The sequence below is a fragment of the Zootoca vivipara genome, chromosome 5 (assembly GCF_965207765.1).
Source record: "Zootoca vivipara chromosome 5, rZooViv2.hap1.1, whole genome shotgun sequence".
Lineage (NCBI taxonomy): Eukaryota > Metazoa > Chordata > Lepidosauria > Squamata > Lacertidae > Zootoca > Zootoca vivipara.
This window is the reverse complement of record NC_142588.1, coordinates 14,489,593-14,514,750: the sequence shown is the minus strand read 5'-3', so window position 1 is coordinate 14,514,750 and position 25,158 is coordinate 14,489,593. Positions and strand designations below refer to the sequence as shown.

Genomic DNA, 25,158 nt, shown 5'->3' with positions numbered 1-25,158 from the left:
TAAACAGTGCTTTTGGATGGAGAACTGCACCACAAAATTCAGACAAGTGCAAATTTTTGACGATCGCTGGGTTTCAGTTTGCATATTGCTTCAGAAAGTGTGACTGATAGATTCAGTTCTGAATGTGTATTGAACTGAGCTTCTCCTCCTATGACACAATAGTCTCAATTCAAAGGACATAAAATAACCCTACAGCTGCAAGAACTATTTCTCCAACATATCAGCTATTTTCTACAATTATGCCCTTCAGTCTGCCTTTTTGTGATTCATATCAGTATTTGAACTCTAGCAAAACAATAGAAAAGGTTTGAGTCTGTAGCCTGTATCTTATTTCAGGACTCTGCATCTTGCATGTATGGAACCTATTTTCATTTTGTATGTACCAAGGCTCTTTCAGACATGCTAAATGCATATAGGGGGCAGGGACAATGGGCATTCCCTCTCTATGTATGTTCAGAGTAATGTTGGAGCAGTGCCAATATCTATGAGCTACCAACATGCTGCGTTACCTGAGGAACACTTAGCTGGTATTGGTTAATACTGATAGGCTTATATAGGGCAGCAGCGGGGCCACAATGAGAATGCTGTACCCTGTTTTGGTCAACCATATTCAAGGGGAATTGTTTCAAAGTACAGCCACTTTTGAACAAGCAAGATAAGCAAGTTCTTTAGTTGAGGAAAATGAAAAAGTGAAAACAGACAAAATCCTGCTCCCACTGTGGAACAAATGCAAGTTACTTAATTGGCAAAGAGCTTTGCAACTGGTCACAATGTGCTGTCAAGGCTTCCTCCTCACTAATTTGGGGGAAAGTCTGAAATATTCAGTTCAGTTCTCAGAACCTATCTGCTGGTCAACACTGCACTGATGTAATGGCGGTACTGTGATTTTTTTAAAAAATAAATAAATACCACCACAGCCATAGAATAAACCCTAACATGGATGCCCACCCATATTTGTTCATCCTTGACCCAAGTCTTTTTCTACCATTGCTGTAACCAACCATGCCATCATGTGAAGCTCCTCAAAAAAGAAAAAAAGAAAAAAAGGGGGGGCAAAACAGATCCTGCAATCTACCTATTGACAAGTGTGACTGGGAACTAAAATGCACCATTGGGTCCATGGTCAATCTGCTTTTTCTACAGTGGATAAGCCTGGGTGGTATGTGTGTACACCTGCACATGTGTGTGAACACATGCTTATCTGTAGGTGGCTAGATTATGCTTGTTCCTTTAAAATGTACAATTCTATTTTAAAAAATGTTTGCTTCCTGTTGCTCTGTTTGTATGACTTAACATACTAGAATATCCTGAAGAATCTAGCATTTTTATTCATTCTTGACAAATTTGTGCATGCAAATTACTCCAAAGGAGGATGTGATATAAATTTAAATGGGTACAATATCAGTTTTACTTCTTCTTTTTTAGCTCCTAGATCATTTTTTCACTGAGATTTGGTACAAGATAGAAAACAACCCTAGCAGTGTTTCACTCCGCTAGCCACTCTCCCCAAATAAATATAGTGGACCCCCCTCACGGCATGCCCATTAAACAAATTTCTACAATTTACCACAAGCTATCTTGTGTGAGGGAAAAGTTAGTGATTTAAAGTCTCAGGCAGGAGTTGATCAAACAACAAAAAGTTTTATTTACAAAAAGAAGAGGTTTGTGAAACAAAGTTGGGTCAGGAAATGCGTTCTTTCAGGTAGAAGCTGACTTATTACTTAAACTAAATACAGTATAAAGATGCCACAGGCTTAAACACAGCGGTATATGCACAGCTTTTCTTAAAACTTCAGTTGCTAAAAATCAGTTGGTACCCTTCAGGGAGATGTTCAGGTTTATAGAATAGGTGTTAAAATGCTTAACTCGGTTTTCTGTTACTTCACTCTCAGTCCGTCACTTAGTTGTGACAGGCATTACAGTTAAATACTTTTGACATGGCACAGCTTCCTTCACAGCTTAATACTTTGGTTCAAGTGTGAGGGGCACTTTTCGTAAGTGACCCTCACTCTTAGCAATCCCACTCCTGAGGTATTTCCAAATAGCATATCAGACCCAGAGGATCACCTCAACCCATTTTACTATTTAGGAGTCATCTTTACCAAGAACTCTCCCCTCCTGGCTAGAAGGAGACCGCCAGTGGTTCAACTCATATCAGAACCAGTTCACCCCTCAGTCAAATCGTACCCTAATTTCTTTCTCTCATTTCATCTCTCAAACTGAACCCTCTCTATCATCTCAAATCAAACCCTAACTCTCTCCCTCAGAAACTGCTCTTTTTATATTCCCTCCCAAAGTTCTGTCTCCACCCCCCCCCCCCTGGCTGGCTATCTAGGTAGCCAATCAGAGAGAGGCTCCAGCACTCTGGTGGAATTTCCAGTCTGGCTCTGCTGTCCGTCACAGACAGCTTCTCACATTTTGAACCATGACTAATGAAAATATTCTCCTGGCAGGGTAGGGTTCCCATCCCTTTTTGAGAAAAGAACCTAGAGGCTCATTCTCAGGAAAACGAAGAGGAAATCAAAGGAGTTATAGCACAGCGAAATTCCCTGCACCAGAGAAGGGGGCTCATGCTGTAAAGCAGTTTGCAGGATGACATAAGTCAAAGTTTGGGCAAAACATTTGAAGGATATCTCAGGAAAGGTAAAAAGAGTAGCAACAGTTTCCAGCAGATGTTCAAACATCCTAGGTTTTTATGGAAGGCACAACCGAATCAATGGATTCAAACTACAAGAAAGAAGATTCCACCTAAACATTAGGAAGAACTTCCTGACAGTAAGAGCTGTTCGACAGTGGAATTTGCTGCCAATAAGTGTGGTGGAGTCTCCTTCTTTGGAGGTCTTTAAGCAGAGGCTTGACAGCCATCTGTCAGGAATGCTTTGATGGTGTTTCCTGCTTGGCAGGGGGTTGGACTGGATGGCCCTTGTGGTCTCTTCCAACTCTATGATTCTATGAATCAAAGTTAAGGTTCATAAGATGAGAGAAAATAACTGCCTCGTCATAGGGAACACAGTAGATTCAAAATTGCTTTCCCCCCTCCAGCTTCCTCTAACATTTTGGCAAAAAAAGCTGGAGCTTGGCTAGCCAGACACCCACCCACACAGCTTTATTCACAAAAAGCTGACAGAGCATGGCACAGCATGGCATGAATCAATGTTTGGGGGGGGGGGAATCCCAGGAAGGTGATAATATCAACTCATCTCAAGTACTTGCTATTTACAGCCAGTCACCCAGATATGAAACAGACTTAGTGGAGACGGAGAGAGGAAGCGCCAGATCCTTTCCTGGCAGGAAACAGAAAGGTGATTAATAATATTTCTCACAAATGCCAAGTTTATATAGACCATAATTTTAGTAATCAGACTGAGGCCCTGAGGCTTGTCGAAGAGGCAACCTCACATGTCCAAATTATACGGGAAATGTTCAGGTTCAAAATATAAAGGACTGCCATTTATATGACTGAACTCAATGGAATAGGGTGTCTGGAAAGGTAGTAAAATCCCTTTCCTCTCTCTCTCTCTCTTTTAAAGGCGTAGACTAGTTGAGACTACTTTGCCACCAGTTGCAGAAGCGATGGCAAGACGAGAGAGAGAGAGAGAGAGAGAGAGAGAGAGAGAGAGAGAGAGAGAGAGAGAGAGAGAGAGAGAGAGAGGCCACACCTTGCTTTGTCTGAGGCTCGGAAAATCTTAACAAAATGGAATATGCTTAGTGCAGTGATGGGCAACCTTTTGAGCTTGGTGTGTAAAAATTTGCCCAAAAACCGAGCATAACTCGGGTGGTGTGTCACTTCGAGAGAAAAAAGCATAATTTCACGATATTTATAGTTTAAATAACAAAAATGTATAATTGTAATCTATAATAAACCAAAAACTAATTATTTAACCAAACCAAACCAAAAGCCCCTTATTTATCACAAAGTGCCTAGACTTGTTGAACTTTTTGGGGGGAGCTGCTGACCAAAGTTTTGGAGGTTTTTGGGGTGTGTGTGAAAAAGTTGCTTTGCTTTTTTTTTGGGGGGGTGCCCCAAAGCTGCTGCGCTTTTTGGGGAGAACAGAACAGAAATAAATGCCGAATAATACCTTCGCTGGAACTAACAGGCAGCACCGAAATGGTCTGCCAAAGCACCAAAAAAACCCAGCACAGAACGGGTTAAAATACTAATGCTGTTACACCCAATCATAGTCTGCCAAAGCGCCAGGAAAAACAGCACAGAAAGGGTTAAAAACCCAATCTCTGGCTACCAACAACAACAACAACAAAGGATCCGGGTTTTTAACAGTGGAGACAAGCTGTAGCAGTGGAGACAAGCTGTAGGAGGAGCGGGAGAACAAATGGGGGGGAAACAACAAAAACAGCAGCGTGAATGGGCCGATGGGGCGTGTGCCAGCAGTGAGGGCTCTGCGTGTCACATCTGACACGCGTGCCATAGGTTTGCCATCACTGGCTTAGTGCTATGTGTTAAAATCCATCAACAACCTGAATGCAAACCCACAACCAAGTCACTTCCACGAAAGAGTAATGGTACTAAAAATGAGGGCCCTCTTTAGGAAGCATAACATGTCCCAAGCTAGGCAATTTGTTAAGAGTAGCTGGATGCCTGGGGATAATGAAATATTCTCAAACACATCTCCAACTTCCCTGGCTGCCCTTTCAACCCCCTGTGAGCCTCCGACGGCCCTTATCTTTCAGTGGAAGAGAATACTTCCATCTTTTATTACTGGCAGAAAAGCTCAGAGGACAAGGGGCTCTTTCAAACAAAGACATGAACAGAAGGAAACAATATGTCAAGAGCAAAGCTCAAGAGGAGTAAAAACACCCATCTAAGTGCAGGGTGAAAAAAGATTAATATTCAGGTGCAGAAAACATCACTATTAGAAAATCAGCAAATGTTTCATGATCAAGTGAAAGATGCCATCAAGAAGCAGGCGGCCACAAAAATGACAACAGACTCGAGCAGTGCTGTCTCATCTCCCTGCCAACTTTGGACTGAAGCCCTAAACGTCAGTCTTGCATAGCCTCCATCTAAGAAAGCCTAAATTTGTAGCCAAATGGTCTCGGCAGAAAGGGGTTTCCACACACCCCTTTCTGTTTAACGTTTCTAGAATTCGTTCCTCAAAGAAAGGGAACATGCAGCTCCCTCCTCATGGGGAAGGGGGGGGGCGGCGAGATGAGAGCCATATGGATCATATGACAGAAATCTTCCTTCCCCCATCATCTTCGCAGTGCAGATGTTGTATAGCAGAGGATGATGAACTATAAAAGGCAATCTGCAGCAGGCATTAAAAGCTACCCTGTCATCAGTGCTGAAACATCACAATAATGATGCCATTTTGAAGAACAGTCAGATTAAATCCTTGCCACTCAGATTCCTTTCATCAGAGAGAAACAGGGACAGATGGACAGACACACACACACACACCCCATTAAGCAATCTGTGATGAACCATATAGGCTGCAGAACAGCGTTTCTCAACCTTGCGTCCCCAGATGCTGTCGGACTACAACTCCCATCATTCCTAGCCAGAGGTCAGGGATGATGGGAGCTGGTAGTTCAATAATATCTGGGAACCCAAGGTTGAGAAAGGCTGCTGTAGACCAAGGATAGCCAACATGGTGCCCCCCCAGAAGTCATGCCCAATCTGCGTACTTGAGCTCAGGGCTCAGGTTAACCCTTTCATGCACACAAGTGTGAGTCAGACAGTTACTGACTCACACTTTTGTGCATGAAAGGGTTAACTTGAGCCCTGAGCTCAAGTTTTCCGAAAGATGGCAAATTGCTTATTTGTTTGTAAGAGTTTGGGGGGTAGTGGCTGGCTTGCTATGTATGTCTCTTACGCTTGTTTTAGTTTTATTGGTGCTGGTGTTTTCACTTTTTTAGTCATTTCGGGCTAATCAATAGTGACAACAAACCTTGCTTGCCATTAAACTATCAGGAGTGAATGTTGAGGCTGATGCTTCCTGTAACCATGTATTTAACTGCTCCACACCTCACATAGGATGTCAGGTGTGGGGAGCTGGGTGTAGCTTTAGAGAAAAGGCCTTGAATGCCAAATTAGGGCCTCCAAATTGCCAGAGACTCCCCACCACCGCCAATGAGCACTAGAAATAAAAATGGAGAGACCACCCACAGCCCCCTCACTACGATAAGGTAAGCTCAAAACCCATACCCACAAAATTTACAATGGAATTTTAAAGTTCCCTGCAAAGGAGGCAGAAAAATTGTAGCCTCTTTCGCAGGGGAATAAAACATTTGAAAAACTGGGGAGCAAGCACAGCACTAAAACAAAGTGCAATCTCCACGCTGAAGCTGCCTTGCAAGGAGAAGGGAGAGGAGGAGCAAACAGGCCTGACAATTGTTCCAGCCTCTGAAGAAGAGTTGTCTCAGTGATACAGCACCTGCTTTTCATGCGTGCATAGCTGCCAAGTTTTCCCTTTTCTCGCGAGGAAGCCTATTCAGCATAAGGGAAAATCCCTGTAAAAAAGGGATAACTTGGCAGCTATGCATACGTGAGGTCTCTGGTTCAGTTCCCTGCATCTCTAGGTAGGGCTGAGAATGTCCCCTCCTTGAAACCCTGGAGAGCCCCTGCCAGCCAGTGCAGGGACAATACTGAGCTAGTTCAGGGGTCCCCAAACTAAGGCCCGGGGGCCGGATGCGGCCCATGTGAACCAATTGTGCAGCCCCCGATGACCCCTGCTGCCACCCGCTCTTATCGGCGCGCCATGGTGCGGTTGCCCATCTTCAGGTTGGCGTGGCGCCATAAATAGCTTGTGTGCACGTGTGGCGGGAGGAACACACTCCCATACGAACGTGCACAAGCTATTTCTGGTGCTGCGCTGACCCGGAAGTGCACCGGAAATTATGTCTGTGCATGTGCAGAAGCCATTTCCGGCGCTGCGCCGGAAAAAGTGGGTGCGCGCACGTATGGGAGTGCATTCTCCGGCCCGCCGCGCGATTGGCGCCGGAGGAACCGGCCCAAAGCCGGATAAGTTTGGGGACCCCTGAGCTAGATGGATCATTGGTGTGCTTTAGTATAAGGTAGCTCTGTATGTTTGTAAACCATGATTTAATGAAGTTGGGAATGTTATATCTGAATGGGCCCGATATATGTGTCTTCCATGTAGAATCAAGTAATTGGATACATAAATAGGATACAAATGGAGTAGCAGCAGCCCTCCCCTATAGTACATTTAACCTCTTGGCCAATTTAGCCATAGACAATATCCAGGGATAACTAGAATGACATTATATTTCAACATTAAAAAGGAATTTAAGCAATATTTGAAGATGAAGTATCAGTCTAAACACAACCCCGCTTTACTAGAAAATATAGAAAAAAGATACCTAAAGCCCCAGAATGAAAACGTGCCCTTATAATATAAATTCAAGCCTTGTAAATTTAATCCAGGGTTATTTGTCGCTCCAGAACTCTTTACTGTGATGTATGACTTAGTTACTAAGGTTATCACAGCAGTATCCTAAAGTTGCATAGTACATAAAACATTCAAGTTAACAATGCAAGGAGGTTAACTCCCAAAGATAACCTGCTATCAGAGGGTTAAACCAGATGATAGGCCTCTGTCAGCTTCCAAGGAGCTATTGATGGTTCAATCAGTTTGTTTTGAAGGTAAAGTACAACAAAAGGGCACTAAACTTATTCAAACTGTCAACAGACACTATCTAGAATGTTGCTTGCAGGTAAGTAATTTTGGGTGTTTTAAGACTATTATCAAACGGCAATGGCTGCAGAAAGAGACAGCTACTAATAACACAGAATGCAGCCATCATAAAACACTTTATGGCAGGCACAGGGATCTATAAATTGCATGACATATTGCAACTGCTTTCAGCTTATAAAATTGCTAGTTAAGGGACTACTGCTTAATCAGAAAGAATGCTTCTAAATTCTGCATTCAATGTAAAAGAAGAATGTTTTATTTTGGCTGAGGAGGTGGATGTGTCTGCATTTTTAAACATAACTTTGAACCCCCTTCAGAATTCCTGAGACTGGTGTTATTAAACTGACCCATTCTTTGTAGATGTGGGAAAGGTCATTATCTGCCATCGTGGTTGAAGGAAAGCAATGAGCTCTGGCGAGAGGAAAAACAGATATCCCAGGAAGGTCTTTAAAGACTCATTTATCTCTGCCTGTGAACCTCTCTTCTAGTCTACAATGTCCTTAGAAAATTGGCTATGCACAGAGTCCAGACAATTCAAGAACTTTTGTTCTGCAGCAGGTCAGGGGAAGGTTAGATGTCAGTAATAGAGGCACAACATTTGCACCATCTTCTATCTATCTATCTATCTATCTATCTATCTATCTATCTATCTATCTATCTATCTAGATTTGGATATCTCAGTGACAGGCTCCCCTTTATTTCCAGCTCTACAAAATGGCTGCAGTGGCATGTGAAGCATTCAGCTATTTCTGAGCCATTTACTCTACTTGGGGTGTGCATGCCTGCGTGTGTATGTACACACAGATGGATCATTGTGAAGTAATACGGTTAACAGACATACATTTTAAAATGACTTAGTGTTGGAATTGCTAGGTCCAGGTTCAAATGTTAGGGTTCTCTTTCACCTTTGAGCCAATCTCAGAGGATTTTGCTTGCACAAAAGATTTATAACATTTATAAGCCGGGTGCTGAAACTTCATACCTTAAAGGGGTTGGCAATGGGGGAGCACTTGCCACATCTGAGAAAACTTGCGCAAAATTAAATTTTGGTAAGAAAAGCACTTTCTTTCTTTCTTTTTCTTTCTTTCCTTCCTCCTTTTTTCTTTTTTAAAGGAAGTTCCATACTTCCTTTAGCTGTCACCAAGTTTGCCGTGCAGTAACTTTTATCTGCAGCAGGAAATTTGGAGGGGCTGAGTTTTGAGAAGTTTAGCAAATTTCAGCAAGAAATAGATTCACACATCCTACTGGTTGAGACAAGGGCCTGTCTTATGCCACCAAGCGCTCTCACGTTAAACCACCTGAATCAGGACAGGCTGTGCAAGTACAGGACCAGTGCCTGGGAGCAGTGTTCAGCAGGATGAAAGCGAATAAACTCAAGCTGAATCCTGGCAAGATGGAGGTTCTGTCAATAGGTAGTTCTTAGGTCTGAGAAGTAGGTAGGCAGCCTATTTAGGTAGGTGCACAGGTTTTTTTTGGGGGGGGGGTATTTCTAGATTTTGCTCTGTCATTGAAGGCCCATGCAGCCTCAGCGGCAAGAAGTATCCAGCTTTGTCCATTCCTCTACCTGGATAACCTAGCAACACTAGTCCATGCTCGAATAATGTCCTGGCTGGGTTGTGTTCTGTGTGGAGCCACTCTGCACTTCATGATGACACTAGCACACAAGAGTCCTGAATGGTTTAGGACCCAAGTATACTTGAAGCAGCATCTTCCCCATTACCAGCCAACCTGAGTTTTGAGATCTGTGAGGGATCTCACATATTCAATGAGGGTGCCACAAGTCCTGCTTGTGGTACCCTCATTGAATATGATCTGGGGTGCGCACACTACAAATAGCAAAGCAGCACCACATCTATGGAGCTCTCTCTCGGTTCAGATCTGACTGTCCCACTTTTCAGGTGACAGCTAAAGACCAACCGTTTTCAGAAGACTTTTAGAGCACAGCAGGGGTTTAACTGGGAGTGATATGCTGCTGTTGCTGTGATTTAGAGTGAGTTGTGTTCTCCCTCTGTTTTAACGTACATGTGTTGTTGTTTTAATGGTGGATCTTGAATCTGAACACGATAGTTAATTTCCGGGTTGTCGTGATGAAATCTTACAGTTTGAAAAATGCATGTTCTTTTATGCATGCTCTTTTAGCTAGAATCTTCTATATTATTTCTTCATTGTCCAGGGCATGGATTTTAAACAGTTTAATATGGTATGAGGTGGTAACATTAGGTAGTGCACAAAGCCATTGGAAAGAAGTACAAAACAGCTGCAGCAGAAAATGAGGAAGAAACACATCAAGGTTTAATGTTATTTCAACACTAAATAACTGGAGATGACAATAGAGATTAACAATTCATTCACCAATTTGTTAAGTATTCAGTACAGATGAAACTGTTTTTGTAGTTTCAGTGCTAATCTGACAAGGCACTTAAGGTGTGTATATTTTCCAATACTGGTAGATGCACAGGATTAGCAGAATTTCAGTTGATTATGCCTTATTGAATTTTGTTAAATATAGTAAGCTTCAAAATATTCAAAATTCTAATTCTGCATTTATTGTCTGTAGCTAGGATTAGTTTTGCAAAGTTTTAGAAATCTAATAATCTTTTTTTAAAAAATCAGATTGGTGGAGAAAAACAAAGAATTGATGATTATTAGTTAAATGAACAGCATAATATAATATTATTTATTAAATTTGTATGTCACCCTAGATCCAAAGACCACATAGCGGTTTACAACATATGAATACAAAGTGACAACACAAAATGCATCATTATTAAAACAAAAGCAAACCAATAACCTCCTTCCACAAACACATTTAAAAGACCACAGAATGTTAATCAGCTGAAGACCTGGTTATAGAGAAACATTTTTAGCAGGCGCCAAGTGAGCCTCCCTGGGGAGAGCATTCCACAAGAGGGGAGCCACCACAGAATAGGCCTGTTCTCGTGTAGCCACCCTCTGGACCACTTGTGGAGGAGACACACGAAGAAGGGCCTCAGATGAAGCTTGCAGATGAAGTGACCAGTCTCAATGGGCACAAGCCACCACTGCCCACATGTTCATCCATAGCTGGGTTTAGCATTGAGTGTTGACTGGGCCACTGTGTTGCTGGAATTGTGCTGCTGAATATGGAGGTTTCTTTCTTCTCATTTTTCTCTTACTCTGGCTTCCTATTTGGATTGTTTTATTATCCAGCACTATTTTCTTTTCGCTTTCAATTGTTTTTGAATATTTTTATGGGTTTTATGCTATTAACTTTATGATTTTTTAACAGCTTTGATTTCTTTCAAAGATAAAGCAGAATAAAATTCTATTAGATACATTTCCTTCAAGTTTTGCTCTAGGCAAAATTCAGCAGAAACTACTTTTTTTAGTCCCCACCCCCCTATTGCTATTGCAGAACTAACCATGTTCAGGGATTTATGAGAATTAACAAGTCAAGCAAGTGATCTGATAAAAGCACTTAATGCAAACATGCCTGTTAGCAACCCAAAACATGCCAGTTAATGAATAAGCTTCTCATCTATACATAGGAGAAAAGCTAATCCTTTGGTATATTAATATATTATATTAACTAAGGGACACTGCAAAATAAACATGAATAAACTGCTTTTCAGCAGCTAAGGCTATCCCCTCCGCATGCTCTCAAGAAAGCTTTCAAAACAAGGCTACTAGCCACAATGAGAATGCTCTGCTCTGCCACCATGGTCAGAGGTGTGGAATTTCTGGGTGCTTCTGACAAGCAGACTAGCAGTGGATGTGTAGGGGATAGGAAAAATCACAGACGACTGCAATATCTCCATTTTTTTTCCTCAGTAGGAAGAGAGTACTTCCAATACAGTTGTTGTTGTTGTTGTTGTTGTTGCTTAGTCATTTAGTCGTGTCCGACTTTTCATGACCTCATGGAGCAGAGCACGCCAGGCACTCCTGTCTTCCACTACCACCCGCAGTTTGGTCAGATTCATGTTGGTGGCTTCAAGAACACTGTCCAACCATCTCGTCCTCTGTCGTCCCCTTCTCCTTGTGTCCTCCATCTTTCCCAACATCAGGGTCTTTTCCAGCGAGTCTTCTCTTCTCATGAGGTGGCCAAAGTATTTGAGCCTCAGCTTCAGGATCTGTCCTTCCAGTGAGCATTCAGGGCTGATTTCCTTCAGAATGGAAATCATTCTGAAGGAAATCCAATACAGTACTTCTGAGTAAAACATAACCAAGTCTGACAGTTGTGTTTCATTCTGTAAAGACAGCACACTTTGGGGGTGAATGTAATAATGTGGACATGAGGAAAGTGCCCATTCTCCTCCATCCAGCTTCTCCTCCCAAGTTGCAGGTGTGTGTGTGGGGGGGGGGGGGGTCAGCAGTATTTCCTCTTCTTTCTGAGCAATAGTGATTAAGTACCCTTAGCAACAGTGCTGCCTGACAAGCATAGCTGCCAAGTTATCCCTTTTTTAAGGGATATTCCATTATGCTGAATAGGCTTCCTCGCGAGAAAAGGGAAAACTTGGCAGCTATGCTGACAAGGGCTGACGCATTAGAGCTGCCTCCACATTTTGTTCTCTTCCTGCAGAAATGTCCAACTGATTCACTTTTTTTAAAAAAAAGAAATATAAAAGCTAAGAGTCTGGGGCCCCAGCTGTCATGGTGTACCCAGGTGCCTGGACCTGGGTTGCTTGGTTCCCTGCTGCCATGGCGATCTGCTTTGCATGTCACATTAAACCACAGTTTAAATCAACCTGGGGTTTAATGTGTATCCTGCTCAAAGTTCCTGCGATGTTCCTTCCCAGCTCCTCCTGCCGCCACGTCGCAGACAAAACCAGCCGAAGCATCTCACTTCTCATGTTGTCTAAATTTGGCTCGTGTTGTTCATTTAATATAAAATGTTTTTATTAAAATTAAGTGTTAAATGAGCCCCTGCCCCACCCCGCCTCACCCCACCCCACCCCTCTCTCTATACTATCTTATTGCTATCAGGTATATGGACTAAATGTTTGAGTTTAGGCTGTACTGCAATTGTTGGGGGGGGGGGAATTACATAGGAAAAGAAGCAACAACTATTAATGCAACAGGAATAAGTCAGAGCAGTCCAGCAAAAGCAGGAGAGAAGAGAAGTGAATAAAGTATTGGGCGGATTCCATGCATATCTGGGTTTTCAAGGGGACAACAAACTCTAAAACTGTGTTTGAGCTTTGGGCACTTTGTAACTTACTGATTAAAAGACAACTAAGGCCACCTATATTTAAACTTCAATATTTTCTGACCAAGACAATTTTCCACAATCCAATAATAGCATGGTTCGTGTTTTAACCGCAAACAATAGACCCCCAAGACAGAATGAGTGCTGCTGGTACAAGACAAGTAACCAGCAATTATTGTGTTGACTCTCTATGACTTTGATCTCTAGGTCATGGCCTGTGCTTTCTGGAGATCTTCAAAGCAGAGACTGCAGCTGAGGTTATTTCCCATTTATGCTGCTTTGCTAGTCACATTACTTTTTCTCTCAATACTGGAATGTTTCTCTACTGGCATATCACCTCACACTATGTTTTGATTATGAATAAAGTTTTAAAACAAACAAACAAAAAAGCAGCCAGTCATTTCTACACAATGATACTTGGTAGGAAACAATAACTGATTATTCATAATTAATAGTAATAACTCATGTGCAATATTAATCACGTAAAAAATAAATTAACAATCTGATATATTTAGTAATTTCACAAAACTCCAGAGCTGTTATGTTGCTGTCTTTTCAAATACATATTTAATTTCTAACAGAGGCATCATATTTTACTCCCTGAACCACTTTCCATTTGTAATGTGCCTCATAGACTATAAGCCGTTAATTTATATTGCAAATTGCCATGAGTACAATGGGAAAAAGTTTGCAAAATAATGTTATTTATATTTATATACACACACAAACACACAATACAGTATGATCCATTCTTGTTTTGTTCCATTTTTGTTTTGTTCCTAGATTTCATTCAAAATTATTAAAGTCTGAGATATGTTTTTTTTCAATGTGCACAACGAGATTTAGACAACCATTTATTCTCTACTTTTTCACTATATAGAATGCATATTTTGCAGGGACAGGAGAGAACTAAAAAAGTACAGGAATGGCTAGGACATGCATCCCCAAACTGTGGCCCTCTAGATGTTTTGGCCTACAACTCCCATGATCCCTAGCTAACAGGACCAGTGGTCGGGGAATTGTAGTCCAAAACATCTGGAGGTAAGACCAACAGATCTACCTACCTGTAACAGTCATTTACAGTAAGCCCACAACTTGTGCACATTCAGCTTTACAGTACATGTGTGGCAAAATAAAAAATAAAAAGAGGGTGGACTTTCCACAGGACCCGTGGTCGGGGAAGATGGGAATTGTAGTCCAAAACATCTGGAGGGCCGAAGTTTGGGGATGCCTGGGCTAGGATATAATTTTACTGGGGTACTGGTGTATTTAACACGAAAACATTTTGGATTTCTCTTTCTGCCACCTTCGGGCAAGACACTAAAAAGCCCTTTAAGTTTGTGCAAAGTGTCGTAAAGTTTGCTTGCCAGTGCCATGTGACTAATACAGCTGCTAGAAACAAAGATTCACATGTGAAGATGTTGATGCCTGCATCAGAGCAAACGTGATTATTGCTGCTCAAGTAACACTCAGGTTGCTTCCATGCTAAGGCACTTCAGCACTGCGGTGGCACTGCATCTATCTGTCTATCTATCTATCTATCTATCTATCTATCTATCTATCTATCTATCTATCTATCTATCTATCATCATCTATCCCCATCTCCACAACCAAGGTCTTTCCAAAACCTTTACTCAAAGGAAATAAGTCCTGCTTCCTATTCAGCAAGCAGCACTGTTACTGATGAATAGCCTCTTAATTCCACCTTAATAATTCACTCCCTATCTTTTTTTACTGCAAAATAAATATATTATTCTGTTTATGCAGCTTGCTTAGGAATCTATGAAGGCGACTGGATTAAACATTAGCCTGTGTACACTTTAGTATGGGCCAAAATGTAGCCCAGTTTAAAGCAGTGAAATATGGGAGCTTCACAATCTGGCAGCTGTGCTTATAGAGGCAATGACTGTAGAAATAATATCTTAATGCCAATAGTTGACACCAGATCCTACAGGTTTCACAGGTTTGGGTGGGAAGGAGAGGGCTTGCCTCTCTGTCCCTATTTCTCCAGGGGTGCTTGGAAATGAGAGATAAGAGCTTTTGAGATACAGGTGAAACTCGGAAAATTAGAATATCGTCGAAAAGTGCATTTATTTCTGTAATGCAACTTATTATTTTTTTATTTTTCTTTAAATTTTTACAAATGCTTTCTTTTGGAAATTCCACAGCAATAAAACATATAGTTACAATAATACAAAAATGAACATTGCTATTACATTTCATTAATTACATTCCATTTATAATTGACCTGCCTAACGACAAATAATTGCAACAAATAAAGGCTTGACATATCTTGCTTTGCATGTCATGCATCTATCTCATATATTGGTTTCACCTTTTAAGTTGCATTACTGAAATAAATGCACTTTTCGACGATATTCTAATTTTCCGAGTTTCACCTGTAAGTGTGTGAAAAGGTAGGTTCAATGAATTGCCCCTTAGTCACATATTATAAAACCTATTTTCATTAGTTTCATCTCTGGTCTTTAAATCTTGTTATTTTTTGGGCAGGTGCAATACAGTGGAACCTCGGGTTGCAAACATAATCCGTGACGGAGGAACGTCCACAACCTGCAGCGTTCGTATCCCGCAGCGCCACGTCTGTGCATGACGTGATTTGGCACTTCTGCGCATGCGCAAGCAGCGAAACCCGGAAGTAACCCTTTCCGGTATTTCCGGGTTTCCCGCGGTACACAACCTGAAAACGCATAACCCGAGGTACCACTGTATATATCTTACGGGGAAACTATTACTACATCTGCAATAATGAACATTCAATGCTAGTTCTACAGGAGAAAAGAAAGTAATAAGAGAGATTCACTTCAGTTCCACTGCAGTAATATGATGCAAATCGGAATAATAGTCACTTTAAAACCTATTTTAATTAACCTTTTTAAAGTAAGATCTCCTCCTGGTTTTGGCATGATCGTTTGCCTTAATATGAACTAAAACTATCTTGACCCTTTTTTAAAAGAATCAACATTTTGCATGGAAATGCAACAACAGCCATGATTGTTTTGATGTATAGCTGTGTGACATATTATAAATATTACATCACATAACCACAGAGAATGTCACTCAACAAGACTTTTTTTCCCCCAGACAGCATTAAATGAACCATGGATTCTTGCCTCTGAATAGCTCCTTTAAGGAACTACTTTTGCTTAAATGATTAATAGGAGGCATATTGTCAGAAAAATGTACTTAAAGTGAAAAACAGTAAACTGTAGCGATATCATTCATTTTTAAGCAATTCTGTGGTGAAAATGTCTCATAAATTTACATGGCAACACCACTAGTGGGCTCTTTGTACGCAGGACAGCCAATGTGCCTTCCAGTTTGGGCTTAAGGCGATGGGGAAATATTTTATTCAAACTAGGCCACTTAGCAAAAGCCAAGATGGCACATTTATGTACAATTCAGAAGTTGGCATGATAGAAGTATCTAGACTAAAGACAGTTCTGAATCTATTTTTGAAAGAGACTGAAGCACTCAACTTGAAATAGCCACTACAGATCAGGTTGGGAGGCCTGTCCAGATTACTACAGCACTGCTAAAAACCCACAGCAAACCATCTCGTGGCTTCCATGTCATGTGTCTTCTGGATAAGCATCCTTTCAGGTTTCTAACACATTTTTATGCTGAAAGCATGAACATGCAGTTCTAAGTTTATGAACTGTACAGTCAATTTTTGCTCACACATCATTTCAGAATGCTTGTCTGGTAGGCTGGAAATAGGTACGTAGGTTTAACTTGAGAGCAACATGGTTATGTGGAATGCTTATGCAGAAAATGCCATGCAGTTTGCTTGAAATTTGCCATCCTGTCTAAAATACAAGGCTCATCACTCAGTGACTGCATCATGAAGCACTACCTTGCATCTTACATCACCTGTTGCCAGAAATACATGTTAACACTGAATGCATGTCTGTCTTTGAAATGAAGTTCTGAGAGCCACCAAGGTCTGGGGCCACTTTCTGGGGTCCTGCAGTTATAGTGTTGTGTGTTTCCTTGACAATGACAGCCAGTTATGTGGAGTGGGGAAACACATAATTGCATGACCTGGTTAAGGTGCCGTAGATGTTACCAGATCAAAGTTAAACAGCTGGTTGCTGGTGCTTGGGTGGCCCCCATGTGATCATGTATGGGCTTGCTGGCGGGCTTGTAACACAATAGGAATGACAAGAACTCACCAATTATAGGAACATGCGATTCCATATTAGGTCTATATACACAGCTGCTGCAATTTACTGGGTATATGTGCATAGGTCCTGTATGCGGCCAAATATTCATATCACTGAATCTTTTTTCAATAACATCTGTGCCAGAGAACTTTCCAGTGGATTGTACAGCTGGCTCAGATCTGCCTAGGTCTCATTCTGCCATCATTAATAGCTCGTGTTTTCCTGGGTCTCAGTGTGGTGACCTGAGATTTACTCGGAGTAGACCCACAAAGGACAGCAGGGCCATACTTACGTGGGGGTTACATTCCATGGATCGCGCCTAAAGCCAAAGCGGTGTATAAACAAAACCCATTGGTTTCAATGGTGGGTGTGATTACCGCTGTCATTTTTCCTGAAACTCCACCCTCTTTTTGTTTTTTATTTTGCCACACATGTACCGTAAAGCTGAATGTGCACAAGTTGTGGGCTTACTGTAAATGACTGTTACAGGTAGGTAGCCGTGTTGGTCTGACTTAGTCGAAATAAAAAATAAAACAAAATTCCTTCCAGTAGCACCTTAGAGACCAACTAAGTTTGTCATAGTGCATGCACACGAAAGCTCATACCTATGACAAACTTATTTGGTTACTGGAAGGATTTTTTATTTTATTTTTTGTTTCGTAAATGACTGTGACAACCTTGATCCATTAATTTCAGTGGGTCTACTACTCTGAGCAGAGGTTAGCTGAATACAATACTAAATATTTTACATTTGAAAGTTGTGCATGTATAATCCAGGATACTAACCTGTACCTCTGATAGTCTCCCTCATCCTTGTCTTTGCAGACCAGTTCATTTGGACATGCTGTATTTCCAAGCAAACTCAGGTACTCCAAGGAAGGCACTACTTCAACCAGATGATCTAGCAGGCTTTCCAGTTCTGTTATGTACTCAAGATTATGGGTTAAGGATTCAGTAACAAAAGGAAGACTGTTAAATAACTCCATTTACACACACACACCCCATATTAAATGCAGGGAAATGTAACACTGATTGTTGCTAGCGTAAAGGCGACTACATCCAAGTCATTTTTTGGCATAAAATGGAGGTCTTGGGTCCCCCTCCTTCATTATTTTTTCCCTCCTCTTTTCTTCTTTTCTAGATGACTCTCTGCAACACATTAAAAACTTTGACAAAATGATGGATGTTGGATGGGGAAATGGTTAGTGATTGCTAAAGCCATGAAACTTTTCCAACATGGCAACAAGCAGCAGTTACTTTCACAGTACATTCATCACTAAATGCATTACAGTCCCTAGGAAAAATGAGATTTAAAATGGAGTTAAATGACAGCAGCCCAAATGCACCATAAAGAACAAAAGTGCTTTTGGTGGCACTGCAGCATTAATTGGTGCATAGGCATAAATGCTTGATCAGATGTTACCAGGAACATGATGGTATTACTGCTCCACAGTTTATAACACACACAACTTCAGAGTGGAAGGAAACAGTAAAACCTGCCATTAAAGTGGCAGAGTGACCACATGAAATCTTGGATATCTTACATTGAAGTTGATTTAATGCATCCACTACAAACATACACACAACTCCCAAAACAGGATATAAAGCATTTGTAGTACAGTTCTAGGTTGCGAAAGAAAGAAAGAAAGAAAGAAAGAAAGAAAGAAAGAAAGAAAGAAAGAAAGAAAGAAAGAAAGAAGTGCCGCAATCATTTCTTCAACCAGAGCTGGACTTTTGTGTCAAAATGTACATATTTGACAAGAGTGTCTAGCGCACAGTTTCCAAAGACTTGAGAATCTTCCTAAATCTGACATTGTGTTATGTGTGCTAACTTAAAGACTTCAAAGCCCCCCCCCCCCAACCCTTTAAGAAGAAACATAAACCCTGGTTCTATTATTATTATTATTATTAATAATTATTATTATTATTATTATTTTATACCCCGCCCATCTGGCCCACTCTGGGCCATAGCTGCCAAGTTATCCCTTTTTTACAGGGATTTTCCCTTATGCTGAATAGGCTTCCTCGCGAGAAAAGTGAAAACTTGGCAGCTATGCTCTGGGCGGCTTCCAACAAAACATTAAAATATAGAAATCCATCAAACATTAAAAGCTTCCCTAAACACTCCTTTGTTCAGTTCCTTAAGAGCCCTGCTTTGCATCTAGGATTTGGAAGGCAAGTGAAAATAGAGAAATCTTGGTTCTCACAGATCCACCATGAAAATCAAAGATGGGGCATGGAAGAAAGGTGTGAGGAAAGGATGCCAAATTGGTTGTGCAGGCTCAAAGCCGTTCTCACCCAAACACTACCACACTGCTGGTGCACATGACATTATTATTATTATTATTATTATTATTATTATTATTATTATTATTATTATTATATTTATACCCCGCCCATCTGGCTGGGTTTCCCCTGCCACTCTAGGCGGCTTCCAACAATTACCAAAATACATAATATATCACAGATTAAAAACTTCCCTAAACAGGGCTGCCTTTAGGTGTTTTCTAAATGTCAGGTAGTTGTTCATCTCCCTGACCTCCAATGGAAGGGCGTACCACAGGGCAGGCGCCACTACCGAGAAGGCCCTTTGCCTGGTTCCCTGTAGCTTTGCTTCTCGCAGTGAGAGAACCGCCAGAAGGCCCTCGGCGCTGGATCTCAGTGTCCGGGCTGAACAATGGGGGTGGAGACGCTCCTTCAGGTATACTGGACCGAGGCCGTTTAGGGCTTTAAAGGTCCACACCAACACTTTGAATTGTGCTCAGAAATGTACTGGGAGCCAATGTAGGTCTCCTAGGACCGGTGTTATGAATAGCACTAGTAACATGTCAGGTAAAAAAAAAAACTGGCATAAAACTAGTCTGTGAAATCCCAGAATGAAAGGTCACAAATAGGGACCAGCATCATGAGGAGGGAAGGTGTGCTAATACCTAATGCCAATTGGCAAAAGGTGAAGGGCAAACACAAGCAGTTCTGCTTCTTACTCTTTGTTTCTCTGCCCCTTGTTCTAATTGATTTAGTGCTGCAAATTCTCATTTTCTCTGTTTTCTCTTTTAAACGGATTCTTGTTAGTTTATGGTGATCCTGCATTAGCTGTCTTTTATTACTTTATTATAATTTTGCTTGTTTTAATACCTGTAAGCCGCCCAAACTTCAGCTAAAGGGCAGCCTATAAATTGCATGTATCAATAAATAAACAATGTAACAAATTACTGGTTTAAGTGAACAATTCACTCTTTTACTCTTCCATTCCTGGAGTTGTGTGCAACAATTATTATGTGGCTATCTTGAATGCTCAGTTCTTTTATGTTCCTTGTCCCCAGCATTGATTTATGTTTTCCTGTTATCTTTGTTATCTCTTGCAGATGGAATGTACCCCATTTCTTCACCTCAATAACTGAAGGGCAAGGGTATCACCACAGGATAGAAACAGAACTTTTGCCCTTTAAGACCTTCCCTTCGCTACATGCACTCCAATTTGCATCTTATTTGCAGCAGCCAACAAGCATAATGCTCGCAGCTGTATCATATACAGCATAATGCTTGTGGTAGGATTCCACCCCCACCCCCATTTTTAAGATACTGGGCAAAATGACACATGAAGCAGCCAAGCAGGATGAATGAAGCATATGAACAGCTCAGTTTTTCCATTTTAATTCAGCCACAGTGCTCCAGATTTAGTCAGAACAGCATTAGACTTAATCCTCATGGCCCATTGTTCTGTCAACTATTGCCCTTCCCAGGATAGTTGTTCAGTCCACTAAGAGGGGGAAAGATGCTGGCCCACATCATCTCAACCACAGGGAGAAAAGCAGAGTGGGGAGGAGGATCTTTAGTGGGCAAACAGTCCATGGGGAAAGGGTTAAGTCACCTCTTCCCTCCCCTGCTTCCCAATTCATACTCACTAATATAATAGCAAATTGGTGCTTAGAGGGTGTGAAGACAGAATATGGGGCAAAAGAGGGAGCCGGTCGCAACAGTGGTGGTGATGTTGAAGACATTAAAACCAAACAACAACAAAAACTTTAAATCACAGCTATACAGATAAAACATAGGTCCCGCCAAAATAAAAGAGGCCACAATGCCACCATTCAAATTAAAAAAGGTAAAGGTAAAGGATCCCTGACAGTTAAGTCCAGTCGCAGACGACTCTGGGGTTGCGGTGCTCATCTCGCTTTACTGGCCAAGGGAGCCAGCGTACAGCTTCCAGGTCATGTGACCAGCTTGACAAAGCCACATGGCCAGCATGAATAACATGGCCAGCATGAATAAGCCGCTTCTGGTGAAACCAGAGCAGCACACGGAAATGCCATTTACCTTCCCGCCGGAGCGGTACCTATTTATCTACTTGCACTTTGACATGCTTTTGAATTGCTAGGTGGGCAGGAGCTGGGAACGAATAATGGCAGCTCACCCTGTCATGGGGATTCGAACCGCCGAACTGATCGGCAAGCCCAAGAGCCCCCCCCCGGGGGGGGTAGCATTTCACAAGGCATATTCTTGTGTTGCTAGCCTCCAAAACTCCTGTATGAAATACAGCCTCAGATAATGGTCACATGGTCCAAGTCAGTGCATGTAGGTAGAGGCAGTCCTTGAGGTCCTGAGCGACATAAAGCTTTATAGGTCATAACCAGCCCTTTGAATTGAGCCCGGAAACTACGTACTTTGCCCACATTTAACCACCTTTAACCACCTAACCCGCAGTTCATTTCTTATGGGGCACTCACCATATTGGAAATAGGGTGTGCCAAGTCTCTTGGCTGCTGTTTCTGGTCTACTTATCTCTGTATTATGAATGCATCATCCCAGGATCACTTGCGCCACCACAGAGGATTGTGGGGAACATTCCTCTAAACACTTGCTGCCAGCTACCTTGCAATCAATGTGGAAACCTCTAGTGCCATTTTGCGTATGGCATAGAAAGATGGAGCTCAAAATATGGGGCCCTGTTTGTGTACACATTTTCTCTATCCTGGACCCCTGTGTTCAGTAGTGAGTGTACTGTAGTGGCATCAAATGTGAGATTGGGACCCCCCCCCCCTAGTTCAAATATTGCCATAGCCATTAATTTGCTATCCCTCATTTCATCATCTTTAATACTGGAATAGCAGTATCTTACAGGGTGTTGTAGGAATTCCACATATATTTGAGTGTTTTGAACACTCTGCTGATCTAAATGATTACTTTGTATTGTACTTACTATTATGAGTATGTTGACAAATCAGCACCGCCAGAGCAGCTTCACCAACCTGGCGCTCTCCACATGCTTTGCCCAGCAACTCCCATCAGTCCCAGCCAACACAGAGGCTGATGGGAGTTGTAGTCCAAAACATCTGGCAAGTAACAGGTTTGTGAAGGCTACATGAGAGTGTATGTGTAAAATACTTGATTAATTTACAGGAGCTTAATTGTCATTAAGACCTTTGACTTGCCTAAGGATAGTCATTCTCTGCTTAAAAAATTGCCAATCGATCCTTACTAGTGACAGGCCACTCAAAGGCTTCCAAGCCCATTCTTTTAAAGCCTATAAAATGTCCAGGCTTCCTGGGTATTGTGGCTGATTACTTGGGCAAAGTATTAGACTTGGCTGAGAAGAGAGCTGGTAACACGCATCTTTGCCCCCACCCTCTTTGCATCCCAGTGTTGGACGAAACACAGAAAAAGATCTTTTGAAAACAATGAAAATTAAGCTAAAACTGAACTGATATTTTCAGCTCAGACTCAGCATGCAATATTGCATGGCTTCGCTGCTGCCTGTCCTGCAGTGCAGACCACCAGCATTTCCAATAATACCAAGCAACAATGCTGTTTGTGCGATAAGGGAACAGCTGCCACGCTCAGAGTGGCTCAATGTTTTAAAAGAGCCCAGAACAGGAAGTAACAACCACACAGCTACACTCAGGCAATCAGTGTTATTCACAAAACAGCAAAGGGTGGGAAACTATTCTTGACCCTTTCTAACCTAATGGCTAACATGGCCCTATTTGCTCCCATCAAGTGATTGCTGCTGCCAAATTAAACAAGATGTATATTTTCTTTAAGAAGCATTTTATGTACATGTGAAAAAAAACCAACCTAATGTTTTAATCTTGTTTCACTGCACACACTATTCCACTAGAGGTCAGCCTGCCACAGAACCCAAGCAGGCTGGGTTCTGTTAAGCGCAAAACTGGCTGCTATTTCCACCTCTCAATCTATTGACAAAGATTCCTTCAGAGCCATAAACTTAGGGCTCGCACTAAAAAACGGAGCAACAGGAAGATATAGTGAGGCATTTCGTTTATGAATGACCTGTAATGAATTACTTTGAAGTATTCTGAGTGACAAGAGAAAGGGAGAGGATGCTTTGTCTGCAAACTAGCGACATTTTACATACTTTAATTTGGCTGACACATAAGGATTATTCGACATTTGGCAGGGCCTTTCTCCCCCTCCCTCCCCACCCTCTCTTTTGGAAGGATATTTGGTTCTTGTTCAGCATCAGGGTATGGAGGTGTGGTAACCTGGGTAACCGGAGGTCATTCCGGAGGAGATTGTTGTCCAAGATCAGCTCTTCCAAGCCGTTAAATGTCTCCAGTCCTTCCAGTGACCTGCAACGACAAAGGCAACAGGAAAAATGATACTCCAGTAAATCAGGGAGGCCATTATGAGCTGAAATAAATATTTTAACCTTCCCTTTCAAGGAGCGGGAAGAGTTTTGGTTTAGTCCTGTCAGGAGACTGAATGACAAGAATTAGTGGCAAGGGGAGTGTCGGTACAGCAACACATCCTTCTTTGCAGGCTGGCAGAATGAAGGATGGGGGTCACTTAGTGAGTAGCCAGGATCCAAAACAAAAGGCTTCAGATATGAGGCCTGCAGGATGAATTTGTCAATGTCTTGTGCCTTCAGGCACCCAGCCTCGCCTGACCCTAACCTCCATTCCCAAGATAAATAACTCTGTCACAGTTCACCTTCATTCCCTGGACACAAATTTAAGTTGTCATCCATCATTTCTGCCATGAAATATCATACCCCACTAACAATAATAAATACAACTTCAAGAATTGTTCTCAGCAGCTACCCTATATATAAAACTGCGCGTGCGGGGGGTGGGGTATGATGGGAAGTTTTTCCTTTCCCTTTCATGATTTTTATTTTATTAACCACAGAATTTTCTCTGTCTAGAGTTTTTCGTTGTGGTGGTTGCGGTTTTTTGTTTTTTTAAGCACAAAATATAAAATGCTAGAGTGCCCTGAATCACCCAGAAACAGCATATATATATATATATATATATATATATATATATATATATATATATATACAATGATGCCCCCCCCCCCCCGCTGCCTGCAATGGCTGCCCACAAAACACACAGACATGCACAAAACACTGAGATTTAAAAGTAACAAGCAAAATCTTTTCAGCATGGAAACACAGCTCTTCGGGTTGTAAACACATAGACATTTGTAGAAATTTGGCAGCCAATTAGGAAAGCTAGGAGGAAGGAATTAAAAAGTCTGGCTTTGTCACTTTGCTGGGCCACTGTTTGAGTCTTAACTCTTGATTTCATAGCTTTGCAAGTTCTTACAGACATGGGTGGGGGAATCTTCACATTAATCACCTAAGATTGGCATGGTATATGGAGCATACACACACACACACACACACACACATTCACAGCTCATTCACCTACCAGACACCTAGAGATATGCTGAGGTTGCATGACTTGACAGCTGAGCTAGTATGCCTACCAGTGGCGAGGATCATCACTTTATCTCCTCACTATTTTATAAAATGTGATGAATAAGGGAGATGCAAGTCTACACTATTTATTCACTGTCCAATGACATTTATACTAAAGGGAATTATTCCCTCCCTCTTTAACACCCTTCTTCAAGGTCTGCATGAGATATGCTCTATTGCAGGCATATAACAGGCATGCTGTGGGGGAAATTAACAAATATTTATCCACCCAATTCAAAAATTTAAACCTGGCAAGGGTAGGTTAGATGAAATTGTCTTATCCAAAACTTATAGCCCCTTAATAAAAGAATGGAATGAAAAGTCTTATGTACGAAGGGGGGGAAAATGTGACCTTCATGCTAAGCTTCAAGGACACCACAGTGTTAACTA

At 41.7% G+C, this 25,158-nt stretch overlaps 1 protein-coding gene across 2 annotated transcripts in view; it reads right to left on the bottom strand.

The window, feature by feature from the left end:
* The window catches only part of LRMDA (leucine rich melanocyte differentiation associated), a 743,869-nt gene that overhangs the window by 296,382 nt on the left and 422,329 nt on the right, over positions 1 to 25,158 (bottom strand). For both annotated transcript variants that reach the window (XM_088670119.1, XM_060275030.2), the window contains exons 3-4: positions 23,504 to 23,635; positions 17,832 to 17,966 (exon numbers count right to left, since the gene is read on the bottom strand). In XM_088670119.1, coding sequence (XP_088526245.1) covers positions 17,832 to 17,966; positions 23,504 to 23,635 — 267 coding nt within the window. The remainder of the gene's footprint in view (positions 1 to 17,831; positions 17,967 to 23,503; positions 23,636 to 25,158) is intronic.